At 27.2% G+C, this 26,312-nt stretch overlaps 1 protein-coding gene across 2 annotated transcripts in view; it reads left to right on the top strand.

Annotated features, from left to right (window-relative positions):
- The window catches only part of LOC111676545 (histone-lysine N-methyltransferase trithorax), a 55,768-nt gene that overhangs the window by 7,834 nt on the left and 21,622 nt on the right, over window positions 1-26,312 (top strand). Inside the window, exons 2-3 of one of the 2 annotated variants that reach the window (XM_046949166.1) lie at window positions 22,410-23,018; window positions 23,835-25,629. In XM_046949166.1, coding sequence (XP_046805122.1) covers window positions 24,442-25,629 — 1,188 coding nt within the window. In that variant the 5' untranslated portion in view covers window positions 22,410-23,018; window positions 23,835-24,441. Of the gene's footprint in view, window positions 1-22,406; window positions 23,019-23,834; window positions 25,630-26,312 lie in introns of both variants that reach the window. The other variant, XM_046949167.1, reaches the window with a different exon arrangement.

The raw sequence follows: 26,312 nt of genomic DNA, 5'->3' as shown, positions 1-26,312 counted from the left end.
TTAATATAATAAACAAAGAAAATACCCTAAAAAAAACTCCAAATATTGACCATTAATATGTAAATTTAAAATAATAAAATTATGCAAATATCCACAGTTAAGGATAAGAACAGCAGTTATTATCATCATCACAAGGCACTCTTTCTTTAGTAAAATATGACAGCAACAATTGTAAGAAGGGGGGAGTATGTGTAAATAACAAAACAACAATAAAAATAAGATGAACTTTGACAAAAATTAAGCAAAAAAATAAAAGTAAACAATGTGGTATATGCACACACGCACACACACTTATTCTCACAAATCTTGAGATGTCAATGAAACAAAACAGAGATGCCAAACAATGGTTTTCAGGGATTTAAGCGATTTTAAATGTTGACAATTTAGCGAAGGAAGAAAACGGTAACAGATTAGATTTAAAAGGAAAAATAATAAAATTAAGGAAATTTTGCAAAGAAAATCTGTTAAATAGATGGTTTTTTATTACTTTATATAAATTATTTGTTAAAATAGTTTATCGTTCTAATGACAATCTAAAGAAACGACTCTGACAAGATTACCTAGAACGTTCGGAATAGATTAGCATTCCAAACTGCTCAAGAATTGTTAAGATAATTTCAATTCTACATTCTTTAAATGTCGAAAACAATGTGCAATATAAATTTTATTATAATAAAAACTTTTTTAACGCGATTGTAGGAGATTTCTGGGAAAAAGACTTCTAAGTAAGCTGTATATACCCAGCAGTTCAATCGGACATTCGTGAACTACCTATATAACCTACTGTTTAAGGTTATTTTTATCCAACGAGCGTTCAGGTGACTAACATTGTTAAAATATGCTTGTACTATCAGAAAGTCAATCGTCACCTCATAGATTACGAGGAGACAGCAAATAGCTTAAGGTTGTTTTTGAAATGTCCTCTCTCTCTCTCTCGCTTACCAAGGGAATACTAACGTTGCGATTGTCTTTACCCTTGTTTAAAAAGATTACATCCATGACGAAAGACAAAATAGAGCAATACAGGTGGTTAGATGTAAATGAAAATCACTGCCTTTTTCCTAAACATTGACTCTTTAGCCGGAGGTGCACAACGTCTTCGCGTCAAAGCATTACGTGCTTTTTATAACCACTTCGCGTTCTACGCTTCAAGTTACATGCTACGCTTTTAAAGCGTAAGTATTTTGTTTAAGTTTTAAAAAACTTCGCCTTTATAAATACGCATTAAATAAAAAATATAAAATGTCAAAATCAGCTGACATGTTCGTGCGCCGCTTTTGACGCTTATAAAAGTAGAATATAAGTCTACTTTAAGCATTCTGCGCGTCAAGGAATTCTACGCTTTTGTGCTTGTAATTTTCAGCATATAAGCGTGCGAGAAAGCGTAGAACGCGTGGTGTGGACCTCCAGCTTTTGTCGAACAGCTGTGTCATGGATTGATCATTACAGACGTATGTAAAACACTAAAGCGACAATTGCATTCGCCTCGAAATAGAGTCATCCAGATGATTGATTGTTTACAGATTTAAACTTTTCTAAGTAAATTTTCTCTGTATATCGCTGGATGGGATCTTAATTTACAGATGGATCGATATGATTTTCTTGTCTTATAAAAGTTATTGATATAAACGCATTTCGTATTTTGATTACAATAGAAACAGACATTGTCAATCCGCACAAAAATGATTCAAACTCGAAAAATATATTCATATATAAAACAATATTTTCCTGTTACCAACAATGCATTAAATCCTCTATATCCTTATTAAATTCTATGTAATACAGTAGCAAAGAAAATATATAAAGGAAAACAATAATAAAATCATTTTACACTTTTGTAAATTTCAAAGGAAACTTTGAAACTGTGTAACAAATATTTGTATTATTTGTTTAAAGATCCTTAAAATAATAATAAAAAAACTAGAAAATGGAACAGAAAAAACATTTGCCAAAGACTTACCTCAATAGCAACAGGACAACAGCCACATAGACTACCTAAAAAACAAAAACTAAACGAAAAAAGGAAATACGAAATGGAAACCTTTAGAAGCAGGATTAAACAAATACGATTGTTGCAAAAAATAAACAAAGAGCAAAAAAACGTTTATAACCTTTTAAGGTTAACTCAAATTTATGATTGTTTTTGTTTCGAAATTTTCAACAAAAATTTGTGACAGCTGAAGCGTGGGGTGGGTTTTTTTTAGATTATAATAAAACTAGGAAATTGAAGTTAAAATTAAAAGAAAATAAACCTAAAATAATAAAACAAAAAAGGAGTAGAATAAAACAATAAAAAGAATGTAAATGAAACATAACTTAAAATTTTAACTAAAATTTAAATTTTTTTTGACAAATTTTATAAAGCTAAAAATAATATATAATTAAACGAGTAACACTTTAAATTTAGTTTTAATGGCTAATATTTAAAAAAATATGGCAGCACTATATTAAAACAATAATAATTTCTTTAAATTAACAAAAAAAAGTGACAGTTATGTTAATAAATCAATGAAATTAAGATAAACTCTATTAAAACGATAAATTAGGAAAATTTTGTTAATAGTTTTAATTTTTTTAGCGTTTTTAAACTTTAAAAGTTTCTACTAAGTTGGTGACACTTAATGATGACTAAGGATAAATATCATAACCATGACAGCGCAACAACAAAAAGAAAACAAAACAATAGGGATTTTTAACAAACAAACAAAAACACAAAAAATGCAATTTTTACAAATAACTTACACACAAAAGATCTTTTTTTTTAGTTAGAGGTCTCTGTTTCACATTTTTCTGCACTCTTATAAAATAAAATAATTTCCAATGTTTATGACAGTTTAGAGCAGCTGCTGTCAATACAACGCAATAGTATTTTTGTACTACATTCATAATAAACAGTTTTTAGCACTTCATTATGAAGTAGTAAAAGAAACAGCAGCACAAGAGGGTGAAAAAAAAACAAAAACAAAATTTGCAAAAAGAGAGTATGTGTCACAATCCATATGTAGAATAAACCAGAACTTTCAATAAAACAACTATAAAGAGTGCAATACTACTAACAGTAACAGCAACAATAACAAAACATTTTTTGTAAATAAAAGATTTTGTTTTTGCATTTCTATACTGTTCTAAGTACACAATTGTTTGTTATTTTAATTCGAAATATTTTGTTTCTGACTATACCGGTTTTTATACTTTATTTTGTTCATATTCATATGAGTGGTTAGTTTTTTTTTCTGAACAATATATTTTACACTTAATTTGAACGCAAATTAAACTCACCAACAAACAATAACTAGCGGCGTTATTAAATGAAAAAAAAACAGTACTTAACAATAGTCTGCTAAAGTATATGAAAAGTAGTAGGTTAAAAACGAATCTTTATAATACCCTATTGCTCCCCCGGGAAACAGAAGTGTTACCAACAGCTCTAGTCGGCTAGGTCTATAAATGGGTATTACAGTCTACTGCCTGGCTTAGTCCTTGCATAGATTGAGAAAAGGTCAAACCAGAGCACCATATAATATGGTACTCTGGGTGGCCAGTTGCCCGCAGAACTATGTCCTGGCTGGTCAGTTGGTGGAGGTTTCTTCGGGATCCACGTAGTGGATGTAGTTAAAACTCAAATTCGCGGGAAGAGTGAGTTGCGGTTAAAAGACTGATATAAGGTAAAGTCAATATTTCGGGATAAGTTCGGTGCTGTTGCCGAAACAACAGATAGCCCACAGAAGAGTGACTGTGGGACTTAGCGTTTGAAATGAGTTGATATTAATTGTATATGGTACGAGATGAATGTGGGGTACGGCGGGTCTCACCCACCCGTCTACCTATAATAAATGTGTCGTATGTTTTTCTCTTATAAATGGGATGTGTGCTGGTTGGCTGGGTTGAGAGCAACATTTTAGCAATTTAAAATATTCAAAAAACACTAATACAAAACGACAACTAAGCAATTGATAACAGTTTTGTAGACAAATAAAATTTTCATTAAAAAAATCAGCTTGAATAGAAAACAAGCAGAGCAACAACTAAGCAGCTCCCAGCTAATAGTGAGAGCTGTGACAATAACATTTTAGTAATTTATAATAAACACATTAACGTAGGGCTGACAAATGGAACTTTTAGAGTCCTGATGCTATCCATTTAATTGTGTGTAATTTGTTTTTTTTTAATATTTATTTTGTTTTTTATATCTCTTGGAAATTTAAAGAGAAAATCTACGAAAAGACTTTCCTTATTTAAACAGCTGTAATAGGACATTACTAAAAGCTTTCAGTAGCTGTAAGGCATTCGTTTCTGAAATTTCTTAAATAGCACAGAAATAGGACATTACTAAAAGCTTTCAGTAGATGCAAGGCATTCGTTTCTGAAATTTCTTAAATAGCACTGAATATTTTATACAGTTTTAGCCTTTAAATGATATATAAAACAATAAAATCGAATCAGTATTAGTCAAGTTATAATGTAATAAAGTTTTGAGTTAATTGTTTAAAGAGAAAATTTTAATTTAGCGATTTTTTTGGTGCTTATGGAGTTACCCACAATTAAGCGGTTAAAGTAAACAGATAATGAGGCATCCCTGTTAAACAAATACAATATTAATATGACAGCAAAACCTCTTTCAACAACAAATGTCAGTGTAAATTTAACAACAAATAAAATATTAGACAAACAACAATAAAATCAACAGATATTAAATGTTAAAAAAAAACTAAACAATTAAACAGAATAAAATGCTAAAATTAAAATAAAAACTTAAAGCAAATTATAACAACAATACATTTATTAACACTCCTGTTCCCCTACAAAAACAATAATAAGCAACCAACCAGCCATGTTTTTTTAAAATTCATATTATTGTTGTTGTTGTTTGTTACTGTTTTGTTTGAGCTGGTGGGTAAACAGAGTTGCTATTGTTAAAAGGTGTTAGTAGGTGTATGAGTTTTGCATATGAACAAGAACAACAACAACAAAAACACAACAGAGATAAAAGGGGGTTTTCTTAATGACAACAACAAAACAACGAATGAACAAATCAAACGAAGGAAGAAATTATACGAAACAAAAATGTAAACGAAGAATATGTTTACAAATACAAACAGACAAACAATTATAAATACATGAAAATTTATAAAAATTTAATGTTATTGTTGTTGTTGTTAAACGTTTAGGGTCAGGTGGGTGGGTGGTTGGTAACACCAAACAAAAGGTAAATTAGTGAAAAAAGTAAGGGTTAAGGGGGCGTATGAAAAGAAAAGGATTTTTTGCTAAATAAGTGTTAAAAGAAAAGGAAAAGGTCAATAGGAAAAACAAAGAGAGAAATTATTTATAATTTATTATTGTTTCATCGTTTTGTTGCTCTATTAAAGGAGTTTTATAAAAAGAGTTTATTTTTAATTGTTGTTTTGTTTGTCATTTACATTTCAGTTAAGAGTAGAGTTTTGTAAATAAACAATTATGGCGTATTTTTTTTTAATTAATTGCTTTTGCCATAAATAAGGTAACGTAATGTTAATTGTAATTAAAATTGTTTTGAGAGATTTTATCATAATTGTAGGGTAATTATTATATATATTTTTTAGAAAAATAACAGTGGTGTAAAAAAGTTTAGGTACTTTTACTTATTTCGATTTTGATAAACTAACGAAACTTTTTTTCTTATGAAAAAATATTTAAAACAATATTTGGCATATGTATACGTGATCCATATTACAAAATATAGACATTTCTGATTCTTTAGATAATTTTAAAAACTTAACGAAACTTTATTTTCTCAACGAAAAATGTTTGAATGAAATTTTAAACATAATCGTGTTATGGGCTAAAACATGTTATTAAATATAGCAAAATTTTAGATTGTGGACGATTTAAAGAACTTAACGAAAACTTATTTTCTTAACGAAAGTTATTTAAAAATATTTTTTTATATATGTGTGATGTATTTTCAATTATATTTCAAGACTTAGAAAAAAATTTAATTTTGGACAATTTTTAAAACTTAACGAAACTTTATTTTCTTAACGAAAGAAATTTAACTGAAATTTCTTATATATTTTAGATGCGTATTGAAAGATATTTACAAATCTAAAGAAAAAATCTTATTTTGGAGAATTTAAAAAACTTAACGAAAACTTGTTTTCTTAATGAAAGCTATTTGAAAATATTTCTTTATATATTTGTGATATACTTTAAAATATATATTAAGAGCTGGAAAAAATTTAAATTTTAGACATTTTTTAAAACTTAACGAAACTTTATTTTCTTAACGAAATAAATTTAAGTGACATTTCTTATATAATTCTGACGTATGTTGAACCATATTTACAAATTTAAAAAAAAATTATTGATTTGAATAATTTTAAAAACTTAACGAAAGCTTATATTCTTAACGAAAGCTATTCGAAAAATATTTCTTAATATATTTGTGATGTATTTTTAATTATATTTGAAGAGCTAGAAAAAATTTTCATTTTGGACAATTTTTAAAACTTAGCGAAACTTTATTTTCTTAACGAAAGAAATTTAACTGAAATTTCTTATATATTTTTGATGCGTATTGAAAGATATTTACAAATCTAAAAAAAATTCTTATTTTGGAGAATTTAAAAAACTTAACGAAAACTTGTTTTCTTAACGAAGCTATTTGAAAATATTTCTTTATATATGAGTGATATATTTTCAATTTTATTTCAAGAGCTGGAAAAATTTTAATTTTAGACATTTTTTAAAACTTAACGAAACTATATTTTCTTAACGAAACAAATTTAAGTGAAATTTCTTATATATTTTTGATGCGTATTGAAAGATATTTACAAATCTAAAAAAAATCTTATTTTGGAGAATTTAAAAAAATTAACGAAAACTTATTTTCTTAATGAAAGCTATTTGAAAATATTTCTTTATATATGAGTGATGTATTTTCAATTTTTTTCAAGAGCTGGAAAAAATTTTAATTTTAGACATTTTTTAAAACTTAACGAAACTTTATTTTCTTAACGAAACAAATTTAAGTGACATTTCTTATAAATTTCTAATGTGTATTGAACGATATTTACAAATCTGAAAAAAGATCATTTTGGAGAATTTAAAAAACTTAACGAAACTTTATTTTTGTAATAAAACCATTTCAGGGCAAACTATTATTATATTTTGGTAACATTGCTAAACTTTATGTGATTTCATAAACAAATATAACGTTTTAAAATCGCTTAATTGACCATACTGTTGATTTTTAACTCTTTTTTTCATTCATCTCTCACTTAATTTCTTTGATTTTTTTTTTGTACGTACTCAATTAGCTGTTTATAATTGTATCTATGAAATTCCATCAATTTCAATCTATTAGATATTATTCTTTCATCTGTTTTGTCTTCTGCACAAAAAGGCAGCTGTGGTGAGTCGTTTAAACTAGTACATGATTTGATATTTATTTAATATTTTTGTTGCTTATTTGTTTTCTTACTTAATTCTCTGGTCGAGTATACATATGTACATATGTATGTAAATGTGTAGCTGTGTATCATTAAAAAAATCTCGTGAATAGTTTGTTGTGTATCTTGTGATTTCTTAATCTTGTTAAATATATCTTGAACAATTTAAGCATGAAATATACAAAAAAAAAAAAAAATCACCACAAATATTAGTGGTTGTGTTCAAGAAAATTTCATTTAAGTAGGAAACAACAACATAAAACATGATTGGTTACATTACAACAATAACAAGTAAATAAACCTGGTTTAAATAAAAGTTTCACACATTTCAGGTTTTAGATTTGTGTATGTGTCTTTGTATCTTTTTTGTTCGAAATTTTCAATTTAATTAACTCCTTCACTTTGTTGCAATGTTTAATTTAGTTTACACGTAATGATTTTTCCCAAGAGGATTGTTGAGCTATAAAGAGAAAGAGAGAGAGAGGGAGAGAGATACTTAGATAATTGCAAAGAAAAGAGATTTATTTAAATGTTAAAGTAATTATTTCTCTTTAAGTCAGGGTTGGTAAATTAAGCCTAATATGTATTAGGTTCTTAGTGATTAGATATAAATAAAGTAAAATTAAGTTTTAAATGTTTGGTAAATAAGAAATTTTTATTTTTTAATATAAACTTATGCCTACGCTAAGTAAATATATACAAAATTTCTAATAAAATGTTTTTAGTTTAGAAAATAAAGTTTTGTTAAGTTTTTAAAATAAACCGAATGGAAAATATTTAACGATTTCTGTGGCAGCTTATTAATGTTATAGAAATATATTAAGATTTCTTTAAAAATGTGTTTAATTTAGAAAATAAAGTTTCGTTAAGTTTTAAAAATGCACAAAAATTAGTTTTATATTTATAATTTTAAAGCAAATTACTTTTGCTAAATGAATTTTGTTTCAAATTGCTTTGCTTTAAGAAAATAAAGTTTCGTTAAGTTTTTAAAATTTTCCGAAACTGAAAAATTTTAGTGATTTCTATAAAAGCTAATTAACGTTATAGGAATATATAAAAATTTCGTTTAAAATGTGTTTAATTTAGAAAAAAAAGTTTCGTTAAGTTTTAAAAATGCACAAAAATTAGTTTTACATTTAGAATTTTAAAGTAAATTACTTTTGAAATGAAATTAGTAAAACTTTGTTTCAAATAGCTTTCGTTGAGTAAAATAAAGTTTCGTTAAGCTTTTAAAATTGTCCGAAATTGAAAAATGATAATTGATGTTTGAACAATACATAAACATTTTGTTGAAAATGTGTTTCATTTGAAAAATAAAGTTTCGTTAAGTTTTAAAAATGCAAAAAAATTAGTTTTATATTTCTAAATTTAAAGCAAATTACTTTTGCTAAATGAATTTAGTAAAACTTTGTTTCGTTAAGTTTTTAAAATTGTCCGAAATGGAAAAATGTTAGTGATTTTTGGGCAAGATAATTAATTTTTGAGGTATACATAAACATTTTGTTAAAAATGTGTTTAATTTGAAAAATAAACTTTCGTTGAGTTTTAAAAATGCTTAAAAATTTGTTTTACATTTAGAATTTTAAAGTAAATTACTTTTGCCAAATTAAATTAGTAAAACTTTGTTTCAAATTGCATTCCTTGAAAAAAATAAAATTTCGTTAAGTTTTTAAAATTGTTTAAAATTGAAAATTTTTAGCGATTTCTTTAAGAGCTTATTAATATTACAGGAATATATTTAAATTACTTTTAAATTGTGTTTGATTAAGAAAATAAAGTTTCGTTAAGTTTCAAAAATGTCCAAAAATTTGTTTTATAATGAATATTTTAAATTAAACTACTTTTGCCAAATGAATTTAGTAAAAATTTGTTTCAAATTGCTTTCGTTGAAAAAAAATAAATTTCGTTAAGTTTTTAAAATTCTGCGAATTAAGTAAATAAAGTTTTGTTAAGTTTTAAAAACATTTCAAAATAAGTTTTATTTTTGAATTTTAAAGCAAATTACTTTTGCTAAATAAATTTGTTTTAAAATGCTTTCCTTAAAGAAAATTAAGTTTCGTTAAATTTTAAAAATGTCCAAAAATATGTTTTCTGTTTGAAATTTGTGTTTCTTTTCTTAAAGATGTATTAAAAAAGTTTTTTTCACACTTATTTGTTAAAGAATATAAAGCTTCGTTAAGTTTTTTAAATCGTCCAAAGTTTTAATTTATTTAGCGATTTTTATAGCAGTCTATCGATATTTTGTTTCAAAATATAGTAAAAGTTTTCTTTATACATATTAATTTCAAACAAAATCAACTTTCTTTAACTGTTTATTAAATGCTACAATGAAACATTACCAACCCTGTGTTGTGACTTAACCCTATTATGAACTTGTCATGCTTGACACTTATTTGTTATTGTATTTCTTTTAAAACCATTACAAAGTGTATAAAGTTTACAAGTTTTTTTTAAAGAAAACTAGATTATGTTTATATTTATGAAAATCTATCTAAAAATATTATTAAATCTATTAATTTGTAATTTTCTATTAAAGATTTCTTATCTATTAGTTTTAGCTATTAATTTCCAATTTATTTGCTTTGCTTTTTAACAATGTAAACAAACAAACAAAACTGTTATTTATGCTTCTCTCTCTATTTTGCTATTCATACGCTCTTACTCTTTAACAAAAAAAAAAAAAACACTCTGTTATTCACCTGAAAATTATTTACAACTACAACTATCATGACAGAATAAAAACAAAAACAATCATTAAAAAAAACAACACGACGAAATCAATTCAACAATTTAAGTACAATTTGTACTCGTTTACATCTTTCCATTTTATACACAATATTTTTTTTTTGCTTTTTTTAGTATTTCTTTTGTGTTGCTTTCAATTTGTTGCTGTTTGTTTTATAAAAAAAAAACAAATTATAACGTTATTAAAATATACTTGAATATGTACATATGTATATGTTTGTTGGTATTTATTAGTCTCAAAGATATTTTATTTATTATGCCTGTAATTTAGTTGATTTTTATAGACTAATTTAATAAAAACGTTTTGACTATCTTTCTGTTTAGTATAATAACGTCATTGGTATGGCGAGCGGGTAATTAGTGTCTGTGTTACTAAATATTATTATATTTAAAAGGTGTTGTCTTAGTAGCGTTTTTTTTACTTTTTAATAAATAAGATTTTAGGTACTTAAAGGTAATATATGTTTGCAACTTTGACTAGACAATTGGATAAAAATATATATTTTTTAAATAAATTGAAAAAAATATGTTTACATAAATTTTACACAATGTAAACAATGTAACTTTCTTTACATTGTTTACATTGTGTAAAATTTGTAATACAATGATTGAAAATACTTAAGATTATATAGGTACTTAGTTGTTAGATGTTACAATATTGTTAGAAAACTGATAAGAAAATGTCTAACAATTATGTAAACTTACAATTTTTGTCTTACAACATTGTTAGAAATGCTTTTTTTGATAATGTTTCAAAACAAAAACATGTTTAAACGATTGTTTGAAATTTTCTTAACATTTTTCTGCTAACATTGTAAGATCTGACAGAATGTATACTTAAAATTGTTTAAAAACAGCTTTTATATATTTTTCACAAATTGTACTCAGTGTAAAGAATGAAAATTTCTTTTCTGAACATTTTACTGACAACTTTGTAAGATCTGACAACCGTATATCACGGCTTTAATAGTTACATATAAGAGGTGTCACGCCTCCTGCTGCTAGTTCGATCATGTTTTGTTTTAAAAATCATATTGCTGGCTTCGATTTGAGGATTCTGACTGTTATCTTTTTTAAGATTTTCTGATTTATTATTTCCATAATATGTAAGGTGTCACACCCACCTTGTCCATAAATATTCTTATAGATGTCAAATTTGTCCGTAGTTGTTAGCACTGTAGCTGTTGCAGTTTCTGAGATTTGTGGGCGTGGTACTTCGTTTGAAAACAAAAGGTATACTATAGTTCTATTCAGTCATAACGAAAGACACAGTGAAAATTTCAAGAAAATCAGTTTAGCCCTTTAGCCGTCTATAAAGTACAAACAACATTTGTATATATGTATATAGATATAAATTATTGAAATAAAATATTTTCCAGCTATTTCACCATATTATTTAATAAAATAGTGAAAAAGTTTTTGTAATTTTCCAAAGTTGTATCTTCATACTTACTGTGCTGCCATCAATATACACAATATAGCAGTTTCTGCTACTTTAGCAAAGAAACTAAATTGGCAGCTCTGTTTTTGCTTCTTCTTTACTCTACCAACTCTGCATTTGTTTTTATTTTTTCTTATTTTTTTTCATTTATATTTTTTTTGTATAAAAAACCAGAGTTTTTATTGTATTATTGTATTTTAGTAATTTTTGCGAAATATTATTGATTAGTTTAGATAGTTGTTTAACATTTCGCATTTAAATAATTTACGTGTGTTTGTTTTTATTATTTGTGTGTCTCTCTCTCTCTCGGTCTATCTCTCTAGCAATAAACACTATTTCAGTTAATGGCCGTTTTGACGTTGTATGGTGTCAATCGAATGTTGTTTTTGTTGTTGTTGCTAACAACAATTTAGATAAATATTTACATATTCGTGTTTAAAATTTTGTTATTGTTTTTTCTTGCTATTTATTCCATAGTTGTTGCTTTATTTTTGGTTATAATTAATGTCTAGTGTGTTTTGTTTTGTTTTCGTTTGTTTTTTTTTTATAGAAATAATAGAAAATAATAAAAATTAAATATTTTATTAGAGGTGAAACCAATAAAGAAGACAAATAATAATAAATAACAAGTAAAAAAAGATAAATAAGCTAAAAATATAGTGATTTCTGTATGGATATATTGTTTTACGTTTTTAATGTGTTTAATGTTTAAGCTTTTTAACTATAATCTGTTGTTGTGTATAATAATTGACAGTGGGCTGGATGTGGTTTTAATGGAAGACTAAATAAAACAATACGGTTGTCAGATCTTACAACGTTGTCAGTAAAATGTTTAGAAAATTTCTAACAATCGTCTGAACTTTTACAATTTTTCTTTTGCAAAGTTGTCAGAAAAAGCATTACTGACAACATTAAAAAGCTAAATTTGCACTTTTTACTGCCAACTTTGTAAGATCTAACAACCTTGTATTCATCACATAAAAGCTGTGATATACAATTGTCAGATTTTACAACATTGGCAGTAGAATGTTTTGAAAATGTATAACAATCGTATGAACTTACAATTTTTGCTTTGAAATGTTGTCAGAAAAAGCATTTCTTACAGTGATGCAAGACAAATATAGTTGCTGTTGTTGTAACAGTTTGGCTGTGACAGGATTTCTACTCTGGAGAAAACCCTCCAGTTGATATAGCTGTTGCTGAGTTGTCAATCTTTGGCCGATTAAGAATCAGGTCGTTTCGTAGCGGAGATCCAATTGCCGTGATAACGGACAATTATTCAAGATTGACATGGTTGTTAGAGATTTACTGAATATTTTTTGCCAATACTGTAAGATCTAACAACGCTCTATATCAAAGGCAGAGAGTAAAACAATTGTTCTCTGGTTTTGTTTTTACAAGACAGCACATTTGAGAGCTCATTGCGTTTCGCTGCTCTATATCCATATCCTCTAAATCCAAGCAATGTTTGTCATGTCAATTTACACATTTTACATAAATTTCATAATTTTTTAATGTTTACTGTTGTTCTTTTTTAAAAATGTTTAAATTACATTTTAAACAATATTTTACCCATACTTTACATTTTGTAAATAATGTAAACAATTGTATATTTTGCTTAGTTTGATCATAAAAGTTAATTATTGAAAATTTGTTTTACAACATTTTTTACATATTTTACCTAAATTACAGGTAAATAATGTAAAGAATTTCATATTTTCTTTACAATGACTATTTACGCTATTTTTATTTAATGCAAATATATTTAATTAATTATTTTACATATTTTACAAAAATTTTACATAATGTCATTGTTGACATAAATTTTCATTATTTTATCGATTTTTTCTTTAAAAATTTTATAAAACAAGTTTGAAATGGAATTTTAACTAATTTTTTTTTTAAAGGTAAACAATGTCAAGAGAGAAAATAATTTGTTAATTTTTCCTTCCTACCATCCCACTGTTGCCTAAGATAATTTAATGGATTTTTATTTTGTTTTATTGCCACATTTTAAAATAAATCGTGGTCATTAGAGAATGTAAAAAAAAACACTTATTTGAATGGTTGAATGCGTATGTCTGTGTGTAAAGTCTTTGGATTTTATTGATTTTTAAAAAAGTGTTGTTAAAATGTCAATGTGTTTCAGTAATTTAAAATAAAGATAATTTATTTATAAACTGTTGAAATAATAAAATAATAATTAATTAACAATTATGTAAAATATAAAAGTTGAGGGTCGCTAGCTAATAACTTAATGACACTTTAAAAGCGTTACTAAGACCACACTGTTAATGCAGAGTTGCCAATATAATGTAAACTATAAAAAAGTGTTAAAAAAAGATCTTCTATTTTCTTTCACCTTTGATATCATAATCTTAATAAATCTTAATTAATATGATTTATTATACCCTACACCACTATAGTGGGGAGGGTGTTATACGTTTGTGCTGATGTTTGTAACATTCAAAAATATTGGTCCAATACCCACCTTAAAGTATACCGATCGATTCAGAATCATTTTTTTGAGTCGATTAAGACATGTCCGTCCGTCCGTCCGTCTGGCTGGCTGGCTGGCTGTCCATGTAAACCTTGTGCGCAAGGTACAGGCCGCAATTTTCAAGATAATTTGATGAAATTTGGACCAAGCATGTTTTTTTGGCACAAGGACGAAGCCTATTGAAAATGGTTGAAATCGGTTCATTATTTCCCCTAGCCCCCATACAACCGTACCTCCCGATTTGAACTTTTTATGCTATAATTACGTTAAATATTCTGCTATCTCTCTAAAAATTGGCACAAATATGTTTTATATAAGTATAAATGATACTGCAGATTTTCGTAAGGATCGGCCTATATTTGACCCTAGCCCCCATACAAACCCCCCTTCAAAAAATGACTTAAACGTCTAAAATTGACTTGTTACCATTTGTATCGCAATGAAACTCAACAAAACTAACTGAAAATATATCCTTTTCCCAAATTTACCGAGGATCGGCCCATATTTGACCTATATAAAGCCTCATTTAGAAATTTTAGTTTTTTTTATCAAAAAATGGCTTAAATATTTTGGAATTATGGTAATATTCAACATAAAAGTTTCTTTACAAAAAATAAAAATTTTATAAAAGTAAAAATTGTAAAAATATACACATGGTGTAGGGTATCATATGGTCGGCCATGCCCGACTATACTTTCCTACTTGTTTTCTATTTTGTTTAAATTGAATATAAATATTTCAAAATATTTATACTAAATTTATTTAAATTATTTTTAGTTTTCGTTTCTTTATTTTAATTCTTTTTAATATTTTAAATCTATTTGTTTGTCTGTCGTTCAGTCACTCAGTCAGGTCGTTATATATCATAATTTTAATTTCAAGGTGACATATTTGTTTTACGGCATTGTGTGTGTATTTGTGTTTTTTGCTTAAACGCATGTGTGCGTCGTCGTTGTCTTCTAAACACTAATTTATTTATTTCTGTTTCGTTTTGTCTGTATCTATTGTTTAAAACGAAAAAAAAAATACAAATAAACTATAATTTATTAGAAAAAAATTGAAATTTTATGCATAAACAATAATAAAATATTAAGCCCAATGTCTAAAATTAAAATACATAATAATAATCTTAGAGTGATGAGTGACAAGGCGGGCACACAACGTCACACACAAACACACGGTTTTTGTGAGATGTAAACAAATACAGAGTTGTATTAAACAATGATGACTATGGAGCGTTTTTTAGTTAGCATCAAATATTAAACAATTTCTAGAGAAGAGCTGTTATACTAAACTTTTTAAAAAGTTTTCTTAGTATAAAATAATTTTTTTTTTGGAAAATAAAAGAGTTTAAATGAATATTTTCCGAAAAAAAAACTGTTATACTGAAAATTTTTCTGAAAAAATTGTTATATTGTAGATTTTCTAAAGAAAATAGAATATTGGAGTTTTTCTAAAGGAATTTCTGTTATAGTTTATCGTTTTTAAGCGAAAAAACTGTTATACTGAACATTTTGTATGGGAAAAATTTGTATACCTAAACATTTTCCTAATAAAAAACTGTTATACGAAATATTTTCTATGGAAAAAAACCTATATTGGCATTTTGAATAGAAAAAACTGTTATATTAAGGTTTTTAAAGCAAAATAAATGTTATAATGATTATTTTCGGTAGAAAAAAACTGTTATATTAAAAGCTATCCACATAAAAACTGTTATACTAATAATTTTATATACGAAAATTGTTATATTCAAAATGTAATCAAGAAAATACTTAACATTTTTCCTACGGAGAGAAAACTGTTATATAGAAAAAGTATGACATAATAATAATTTTCTATAAGAAAACTGTTTTTTTATACGGGAAAACTATTATACTTAAAAATTTTCTTAGTTGAAAACTCTTATACTGAATATTTTCTATGGAGAAAAACTTTTATTAATAAGAATATTAACCCACTTGTATAAAAAACTGTTATACTGCTAGATATTCGCATGAAAACTAGGGTTCTATAAATCGACTTTCGAATAATCGAACAACCGACTTTTTGTCGAAAAAAGTCGAAGTCGACTATTTGGTTCAAAAAAGTCGATAACTCGACTTTCGTCTATGAAAAAAGTCGAAATAAGTCCGAAAAAGTCGAAAAGTCAAAAAAGGTCGGAAAATATCGAAAGAAGTCGGGAAAAGTCGAAAAAGGGCGGAAAACGTCGAAAATATTCTTTCCTTTGGAAGAAATATGAAAAAAAACAAAAAATACCTGGTTATCATCTAATCCAGCTCGCCAAATTTTGACTCCAGAACAAAAATTTTGAGAAAAAAGTCTAAATGATCGGAAAAAATAAAAATAGTTGAAAAATCGAAAAAAGTCGAAAATATTTAAAAAGTCGGAAGAAGTCGGAAATATTTGAAAAGTCGGAAGAAGTCGAAAATTGTCGAAAACACGGAAAGTCGAAAATAGTCTAAAAGTTAGAAAAAGTCGAAAAGTCAAAAAATGTCGAAAATTCGTAGAAAGTCGGAAAAATCGAAAAACGTCGGAAAAAGTCGACTATTAATAAAATACTAAAAGTTGAAGAGTCTAAAAATCGCTTTTAATTAAATGATAAAAGTCGAAAGGCCGAAAAATCGACTTTTCAAAAAAGGCTAAAAGTTGAAAAGTCGAAAGTTTTTTATAAAAAGAACTATTAAACTGAAAATGTTTTAAAGGAGTAACTGCTACACTAACAATTTTTGGAAATAAAGCTGTTATACTGAAATTTATACTAAAATTGTAAAAAAAACTCTAATGAAAAATTCACCCCTATCGGCAATAGAAGTGAAAATTTTGTTCTCTTGAAATTTTCATTTCTCTCGAAGGGAATATTGTTATCGTGAACTTGTTGTGAACAATTCATGGAACAGCTGTTCAATATTTAAAAAAAATCAATCAACAAATTTCACAACAGCGGAATTTTTTTACGACAAAAAGTTAGTAAACGAAAAAAGTGAAAAGGGGGCATATTTCACGTGAAATGATGATTGGCTATAGAGGTGAAAATGGATAAATGTCTTATAAACAAAAAACGCTAAAATGACCTCTTTGCTAATATGACCTCATTTAAATCTTATCCAAACTATAAAATTAAAAACTGATCCCCATAAATTCTTTTTTAAACCTTTTTTTAAATTTGTTGCCTTTTTTTAATTAACAGCTTATAGACATTTTAATCACTTTAAAATAATTTTCCCAAGCTTTTTTTTTGATTTATACAAAATAAAAATAAAACAAATAAATACACAAATTACCTCGTTATAAACACGTTTACATTTGGGTTAATTGTCATTCAACATAAACAGCAATAAAGACTCATATACATAGATAGACAGACAGACAAACAGACATTCAGTCAAGCGTCCAACCAACCAATGGATCAATTTTAAAACTTTGCGTCGTCATTTAATTGAAAGACTCACATTCTTGTTGATTTTATTTATTTAAAAAATTTTTTTTACATCTATTTTCTATTTCTTATAATTTTTTTTATCTTAATTTGCTTTTAATTTAATACACTTCAAAATGCCAGTCACTCGCCACAGTCAGTCAATCGAGTTCAAGTTAATAAAGTTTAGTAAATCCCTGTCTAACCAGTAGATTTAAAGGAAAACGCGACAAGTCAAAATTTGCATAAATTTGTAAGAATTTGTAATGGCAAAAGTTGTTAATTGTTTACTTTACACTACACTGGTAAGCTAGTGTGTAGTCTATGATTTCTTTTAAGTAGCTAAGTAATCAAAAATGTAATTAATCAATTACATACTTATATTTTACTTAAATTTTTTAAACCTGTTCTGTTTCTCCAGACTTACTGGGTTTTACTTGCCTTTGTCTGTCTGTGTTTTTTCGATCTTTTGTCTGTAAGTGTGTATAACTTTTGCATGTGTATTAGTGATTCCGTTTTTTGCGCTGCGCTTTAGCCACATTTTTTAATCAATCATCTCATACTCAATTTACTTTACAGTGTTTAAGTCGTTTTTGTAAAATGTTTTCACGCTTTTCGTTAGATATTTAGTTATTATAAGTCGGTGTTTTTTCTTTCAGTTTTATTTTGTTATTATTTTTTTTTCGTTTTTAATCGTTTGTTTGTTTTGCAATTGAGTGTTGAGACAGTGGTTTAAAGGTATGCGTTCTTTAAGAGAGAGAGAAAATTTTAAAGTAACATTCAAAAAGAAATATTTCAAAGAAACTGTTATACTGGAAATTTTATGTAAAAATGATTATTATACTCAAAAGTTTTTTTAAGGAAAAATTGTTATATTTAAATTTTTTATAAATAAAAGTGTTATACTAAAAAAATGGAACATAAAAAACTGTTATACTACAAATTTTCTATTGGAATATTATTAAAAAATCAAGTTTTCGCAGAAAAACTTTTATACTAGAAAATTTTTATAGAATAAACTGTTATACTAACAAGTTTTTTAAGAAAACGTGGTTATGCTGAAGTTTTCCTATAGAAAAACTGTTATACAGATGTATTTCTATAGAAAAAAATATACTAAATAGTTTTTAAAAAAAACTGTTATACGAGAAAATTTTTTTAGAACTAAATGTTATACTAACAGGTTTTCTAAGAAAAAAAGATTATAATGAAGTTTTCCTGTAGAAAAACTGTTATACTGATGTATTTCTATAGAAAAAACTTTAATACTAAATAATTTTTAAATATAAAACTATGTTGCAGAAGATTTTCTTATATTTGAAAATTTTTTAGAACTAACTGTTATACTAACAAGTTTTCTAAGAAAAAAAGATTATACTGAAGTTTTTCTGTAGAAAAACTGTTATACTAATGTATTTCTATAGAAAAAACTTTAATACTAAATAATATATGAAGATAAAACTATGTTGCAGAAGACTTTCTTTCAAAAAACTGTTATACTAAACGTTTATTTAAAGAAAAGACTCGGACTTTAAAGATAATCTGTTGTTCTACAAAAAAACTACCATTTTAAAGAAAAACTGTTATATTTTACCTTTATATAAGTAAAACTGTTATACTAAAACAAATTTTAACATAAAATACTATTATATTGGAAATTTTCTATTAGAATATTTTTAAAATAACAAGTTTTCGGAGAAAAAACTGTTATACTAGAAAATTTTTATAGAATAAACTGTTATACTAACAAGTTTTTTAAGAAAAAAGATTATACTGTAGTTTTCCTATAAAAAAAACTTTCATACTGATGTATTTCTATAGAAAAAACTTATATACTAAATAGTTTTTAAAGATAAAACTGTTTTGCAGAAGATTTTCTTTCAAAAAAACTGTTATACTAAACGTTTATTTAAAGAAAAACTTAGATTTCAAAGATCAATTGATGTTCTGCAAAAATTAAGTTTTCTGTAGTAAAAACTATCATAGTTTTTTACTCAGATTAACACAAACTTAAATTCATACATTTTATTCTTTGTGTTCATTTTACTAGTAAAAAATTTAAATGAATATTTTTCTTAACACTTATACGCCACCAGAAACCATTTAATAACGCAAGTAAATCTACAACAAACAAAAGAAAACCACACATGTTTGCGCACACACACAAACACTCATTCAATCATCATAAAATTAACAGCAACAAAATATTTTTCCTTTTCTTTTTCCAAATATCTTGTAGAAAAATAATCTATTCTCTTTCACTTGATTTTTCAATTACAAACTAAATCATACCAAACATGGTTAAGTACAACAACAACAAAACAAAAAATTTTCTTTAAAGCAACAAAAGAGCAAAAATAATAACAGCAACAACAGCAAGAAAAACAAAATAAAATTGAAACAAATCGCGTACAGTTGACAAGATTAACAAGCTTTAACAACAACATCAACATCGTCATTATTATCAAACTACAACAACAATATGCAACAAAACATGTTATGAAAACATTACATACATTTTTTTCATATTACATATTATTTTTATTTAAGTTTTTTTTTTCTTCTCTTACTCTTATTATTTACCTTAAACATGCATGCTTATGTTTACTTGTTTATTTGCTTATATTTACACTCATTCCTTTATACATGCATAAATATACCTTATCCCTCTTACTCCCATCTCAGATTAACTAATACTTTTAAACAAGCTCCCTGTGTTTGAAACTCTTTTCTTTTTTGTTTACCTTTTTGTATTTTTCTCTCATACTCTGGTTAATTTCCTTGTTTAAAGTTTCCCCCTTTTGTTTTGGCTAAGAAATAGTTTTCCTGCTCCCTCACTCTTTTACTTGGATTAGTTTTTTTTTTAGTTTTCTTTAGTTACATTCACTTTATTATGCTGTATTAAATTAAAACATGCTTTTTTGCAGCCTTGCCAGATATGTAGGGAAATTGTTGTCGGTTTTTTGTGGCAAAACTGGGAAAAAGACTTGTCCATAAACCAGTCCTATATTGTCTATAGTGTGCATTATAGTCTGGTCTATACTCCAGACTATAGTCTTGTCTAAAGTCCAGGCTATAGTCTTGTCTATAGTCCAGACTATAGTCTAGTATATTGTCCATACTATAGTCTTGTCTTGACTATAGTCCAGACTACAATCTTGTCTCTAATCCAGACTATAGTCAAGACTACAGTTTTGTCTATAGTCTTGACTATAGTCTTGTCTATAGTCTTGACTATAGTCTTGTCTATAGTCTTGACTATAGTCTTGTCTATAGTCCAGACTATAGTCTTGTCTATAGTCCAGACTATAGTCTTGTCTAAAGTCCATACTGTAGTCTTGTCTATAGTCCAGACTATAATCATGTCTCTAATCCAGTCTATAGTCTTGTCTATAGTCCAGACTATAGTCTTGTCTATAGTCCAGACTATAGTCTTGTCTATAGTCCAAACTATAGTCTAGTCTATAGTGCAGACTATGGTCTTGTTTATAGTGCAGATTATAGTCTTGTCTATAGTCCAGACTATAGTCGTGTCTATAGTCCAGACTATAGTCGTGTCTATAGTCCAGACTATAGTCTGTAGGCCAGTCTATAGTGCAGACTATAGCCTTGTTTATAGTCCATATTATAGTCTTCTCTATAGTCCAGACTATAGTCTTGTCTATAGTCCAGGCTATAATCTTGTCTATAGTCCAGACTATAGTCTTGTCTATAGTACAGACTATAGTCTTGTCTATATTCCGAACTATAATCTTGTTATATATAGTCCAGACTTTAGATTAATCTATGGTCCAGACCAAAGTCTGCAATTTCAAGAGCTAACAAAATATTTTGTTTTAAAAACATACAAAATTTATTGTTTTTCCCATCCCTGTCATTTAATGTCTTTTTCTTTGATAATTTTCATGTCAAAAAACTAACACATGTGGCGAGTTTAAGTTGAACGTCAACATTTTGCTATTTGTTTTACACTCCCCCTGACTAACAAGAAACGTCAGAAAAAACAAACAAGTTTTCTACATGTTTTTCTTATAAAACCCACTCCCCTCTTCATTCAGATTTTAAGACACAATTTATTATTTTATTTTTCTTTTTATATGCTTTTTACTTTTTAAAACTTAACCACCCCAAAATTGTTCCCCCACAACAAACTTTAGAAACAGGAACAACAAAAAGAAAAGACACACAATAAAAATTGCTACATGCTTAGTCATAATACACACACACACATATACACATAATATCTTCAACATCATTATTAAATTTAAGGCAAATGTTCATTATTATCATTATTATTGTTATAAAGAAAAATAATGTTCTTTTAGTTTTTAAGTTTATTGTATTACTATTCCCCCTTTATTTTTGTCTATTATTTATTGCTATTTGGAAATGGCGCTTTAAAATCTCAACAACTATAACTACAAAAAAAAAACAACAACTTGCCTCTTTCCACTTACTATACAACATCTTCTCTTCATCCAGCAATATTTTTTTATTACTAATTATCTCTCTATCCCATCACACATCATCATCTTCTCACATCACTTCTCCACACAAACGCATACACTTTTCATCAACATCATCACATTCTTACTCACTCACTCTCTCATCCTCCACCAGTAATAACAAACACAACTACTGCACAGCTTTGCTTCATTACTCACTTGATAATTCTTAAAAAAATTTGTTTGAATTAAGAAAAGACGTAACTAAAATTGAAAAACTAATAAATATATTTTTTCTCTTTTCTTCTTCTTTTATTTACAACAACAACATGACTATTTTGTCAACGTCTTGTTGTAATTTGTTATACTTGCTGGCTGTATTGTAAACTTTTTTTGGAAAAAACCCTTAAAAAACGTCTGTACTTTTAAGCAGAAAATTTTGCTTAAAACGCAAAACAATTGAGAAAAAACAAATGCGCAAAATATAAAGTTACAACAACACTAAAAAGGACAGAAAAAAAAGAACGCGTCATAAAATCATTAAAATACGCAGCAACTGAAAAAAATTCAAAAAGAAAACAACCACTTAAACCAAAACAAAAAAGGTTAAAAAGAAAAACCCATCATAAAACTAAACCCCACAACAAGCAGCAGCAGACAGTTTACTAATAACAACAACTACAACCAATAAAAACTAACACAACTGTCAGTAGAAAAATCAAGAATATCTAAAACAAAGGTGAAAAATCAGCAAAAGAGTTATTTCTTTTATCAAAATACCTTAAGAAAATAGCAGCAACAACAACATACAAAGGAAAAGTTGTTTTTTTCTCTCTGTTAAATAAAGTAGTAGTTTAAAAAGTACTCTTTTTAACGTATCTAACCAATGGGTTAATAAAGTTGAAAAACCACTTAAATGAACAAAAATCAAATCAAAAGAGTTTGATATTAGCAGGAACAACAACAAGAACAGTGCAGAAAAAACAGCAATAAAACAACAACATAAATTTCATTAAAGAAGAAAATATGAAAGCAAGTTGCAGTAAGTAGAAAATTTCTTAAAACAAGTAATAATAAAACCCAAGAGAGTGAGATAGAGTTCTACCCAAAAAGAGGGTAATATTGAGTGTAAAGAAAAAAAGAGAGAAAGACCCCCCTTCTTCCCACAAATAAAACATGTTTTGATAACAATAAAAAAGCACGTGCAAAATATATAATAGAGAGTGTTTGTAATAGCTCTATGTTTACAAATAAATAAAAAGTGTTGTCAACAAGTTGAATAATAAAGCTTTAAGTAATACTTTAACTTGTTAGTTTTTTAATGATTTATAGAATTATTGACACTATTGTTGTCAAATTTTTCTTACTGAAATATGATTTTAACACTAATTAGGAATCTGAATAGATAGATAGATAGATAGATAGATAGATAGATAGATAGATAGATAGATAGATAGATGGATAGATAGATAGATAGATAGATAGATAGATAGATAGATAGATAGATAGATAGATAGATAGATAGATAGATAGATAGATATATAGATAGATAGATAGATAGATAGATAGATAGATAGATAGATAGATAGATAGATATTTGAAAAGATATTAAGATTGGTTCCCAATTGGTTTGTCCAAAAACTGATTGTCTCCTCCAGGAGACACGCTCTATTTAACCCAGAATTGTTAACACTACATATTAAATGCACTCTCTTTATTTTTGTATAACCATCTATTACACTCTCTTGGGTTTATTTATTTTAACGTTTTTATTTGGTCCTTCTGTCAAATTAATTTATAATGATATAATTAAACTGTACAGGCAATTAGTTTAAAGGTGTTTCTTGTATTTTTAAAGGACCAACAACATCTGCAACATAAAAACAACAACATTAAATAAAATGTAAAAAAGGTGTTATTGGTGGTGGTGGTCACGCAACATAACCAAGCCAATAACAAAGAGAAAAAACTATTTTACATACTAAAAAAAAAATAGTTAAAAAGCAGCTGCTTTCTTTTTAAAACACACACTCACACACAAATGCTCTAAGAAGCAATTACATTGTTGCACATTCCTTAAAGAAAAGAAAACTAAAGAGAAATAAAATTACAACACAAGACACATTCTTAAGACAAAAAGAGAAAGAGTAGCAAGAGTGAGTTGTAAATTGAGAATAAGATAATGTTTAAAATGAGAGACGAACAAAGTTTTCTTAAATAACATAAAGATGGAAAAATTGTTGATTGTCCTCTAGAGAAACGAGTTTAGTTTGCCAAAGAATAACAAGCAACATGGCCAGACTTTAATAAGCAGGACATCAACAATAACAAACACGAGTGTAAACGAGTGTAAAAAAACTATACAAAAACAATAAAAAAAATTTTATTACAAACAAAAATCAAAATAAACGCAAGGCAAGGAATTACAAAAAAATTACGCGCCAAATGCAAACAATAAATTTATTATGGGTCGTTCTAAGTTTCCCGGGAAACCGTCTAAATCGATTAATCGTAAAAGGATAAGTGTTTTACAATTAGACCCAAATAATACTTTAACGGCAGCAGCAGCCTCGGCGGCAGCTTCTTCCACAACAGCAAACTCAACTAATAGTTCAGCAGGAGGAGCAGCAGCAGCGGCGGCTACAAATTCAAATGCAGCTACAGCTGCTGCCAATGCCGAAGATGAGGAGGAGCAAACGAAAACGGAAGAAAATTTAAATAATGATTCGGTGGAATTGGAAAAACGTAAAAATGGTCGTAAACCCCATGAAGACGATGATGAGGATGAGCAGGGGGGACCAACAGCTAGTGCGGGGCTGTTGGCTGCTACCCGTAATATGAATGGTAGAGCTTCTACTTCAAACACCACAAACCAACAGCAACAACAACAAAACAATACCCATAGCCAACAACATCAGGCTCAAACAGATAAATTGGAAAATACCTCCGGTAGCTCTAAATCTTTAACAGATACCTTTAAGGAAACTGTTGCTGATAATAAAAAACCTTCAACAACAATAGCATCATTAGGCATTAAAAAGCTTATTAGCTCCAGCTTAATTGCGGGGCAAGTAAATTTTCCTAAACGACCGTGTAAGAAATTTAAAAATTTAAATATAAATAAACCTGAAGTAATGCTACCTTCATCAAGTAAATTAAAATTACAACAACAACAACAACAACAGCAGCAACAACAACATGAAACTAGCAACAATTCTTTTTCAATATTAACACCAACACCACCCGCCCCTCTTGAACATTTTCCCACAGCCGCTAGCTTAAATAACAAGTTGCCAGAGTTACAACAACAAACCTCTACTACAATAAATAATGAATTGTTGTTGTCATCATCAACGTCCGCCTCGTCTTCATCATTATCTCCTTCATTATCTGCGTCTTCTGCAGCATCTCCAGCAACTCGTTTAACATCAACAGCTTCGACTTCTTCTTCTTCGTCATCCTCCTGTAATATTAATGAATATCATAAATCTGTTAATCATAATAATACCATAGATCATAAAATTAATGTTGAACAACATAAAAATGTTAATAATAATGAAGATAATAATAATAATAATGATCATAGTGATAATGATGTTGAAGATGAAAATTCCAGTTTGACATTTCCTACAACCAGCTCTCATCTGGAGATGGTAAGTTGTTGTTTATTTTTGAATATATTTTTTATGAGAAAAACAAAGAAAAAAAAACAAACAGATCTTAATTGTCAGTGTGTTAAGAGAGTGATGATGTAAAAAAAGTTTGTTTTGTGATTGATTTGATTATCAGGGTTCGACTCTGAGAATTTTTTAAGAAATGTTTACTTTTTAATTTTAAGTATGATGACTGTCAAAATTTTAGCTTTCTTGGAATTATGATTTGGCTGAAATCGTTATAGGTTTAATTTTGACCAGTTAGATCAATGAACGACAAATTCAAACGTGCAATAACTGAAACTGACAAACTTGCAAGTTTCCATATTACGTGTTTCGTTAATAGGGATCCAAAGAGATTTTAGACACAATTTTCATTAGAGTTGGAACACTGAAAGTTAACAATTTAAGTTGTCCACTAATCATATAATGAACTGAACATTACTCTAGCTGGCGATCACAATTCTTTGAAAACCTTTCAAAATTTGTTAGAATTTTAACGAGATCTTTGACTCTATTTTCAGTGGAGTTGAAATATAGATTACCAGGCATATACTGAATAGTAAATGCCCGGCGAATTTGATTCCTCTCCTATACATAAAGCATTCAAAAGGGAATAAACTTCCGAGGAATAATTCCTCTTCATAATTGGACTGTACATGGGTAAAAATCGTTATCATATA

The sequence above is a fragment of the Lucilia cuprina genome, chromosome 4 (genome assembly GCF_022045245.1).
Source record: "Lucilia cuprina isolate Lc7/37 chromosome 4, ASM2204524v1, whole genome shotgun sequence".
NCBI lineage: Eukaryota > Metazoa > Arthropoda > Insecta > Diptera > Calliphoridae > Lucilia > Lucilia cuprina.
The sequence above is the reverse complement of the archived record's forward strand: the minus strand, read 5'-3'. Positions and strand labels throughout refer to the sequence as shown.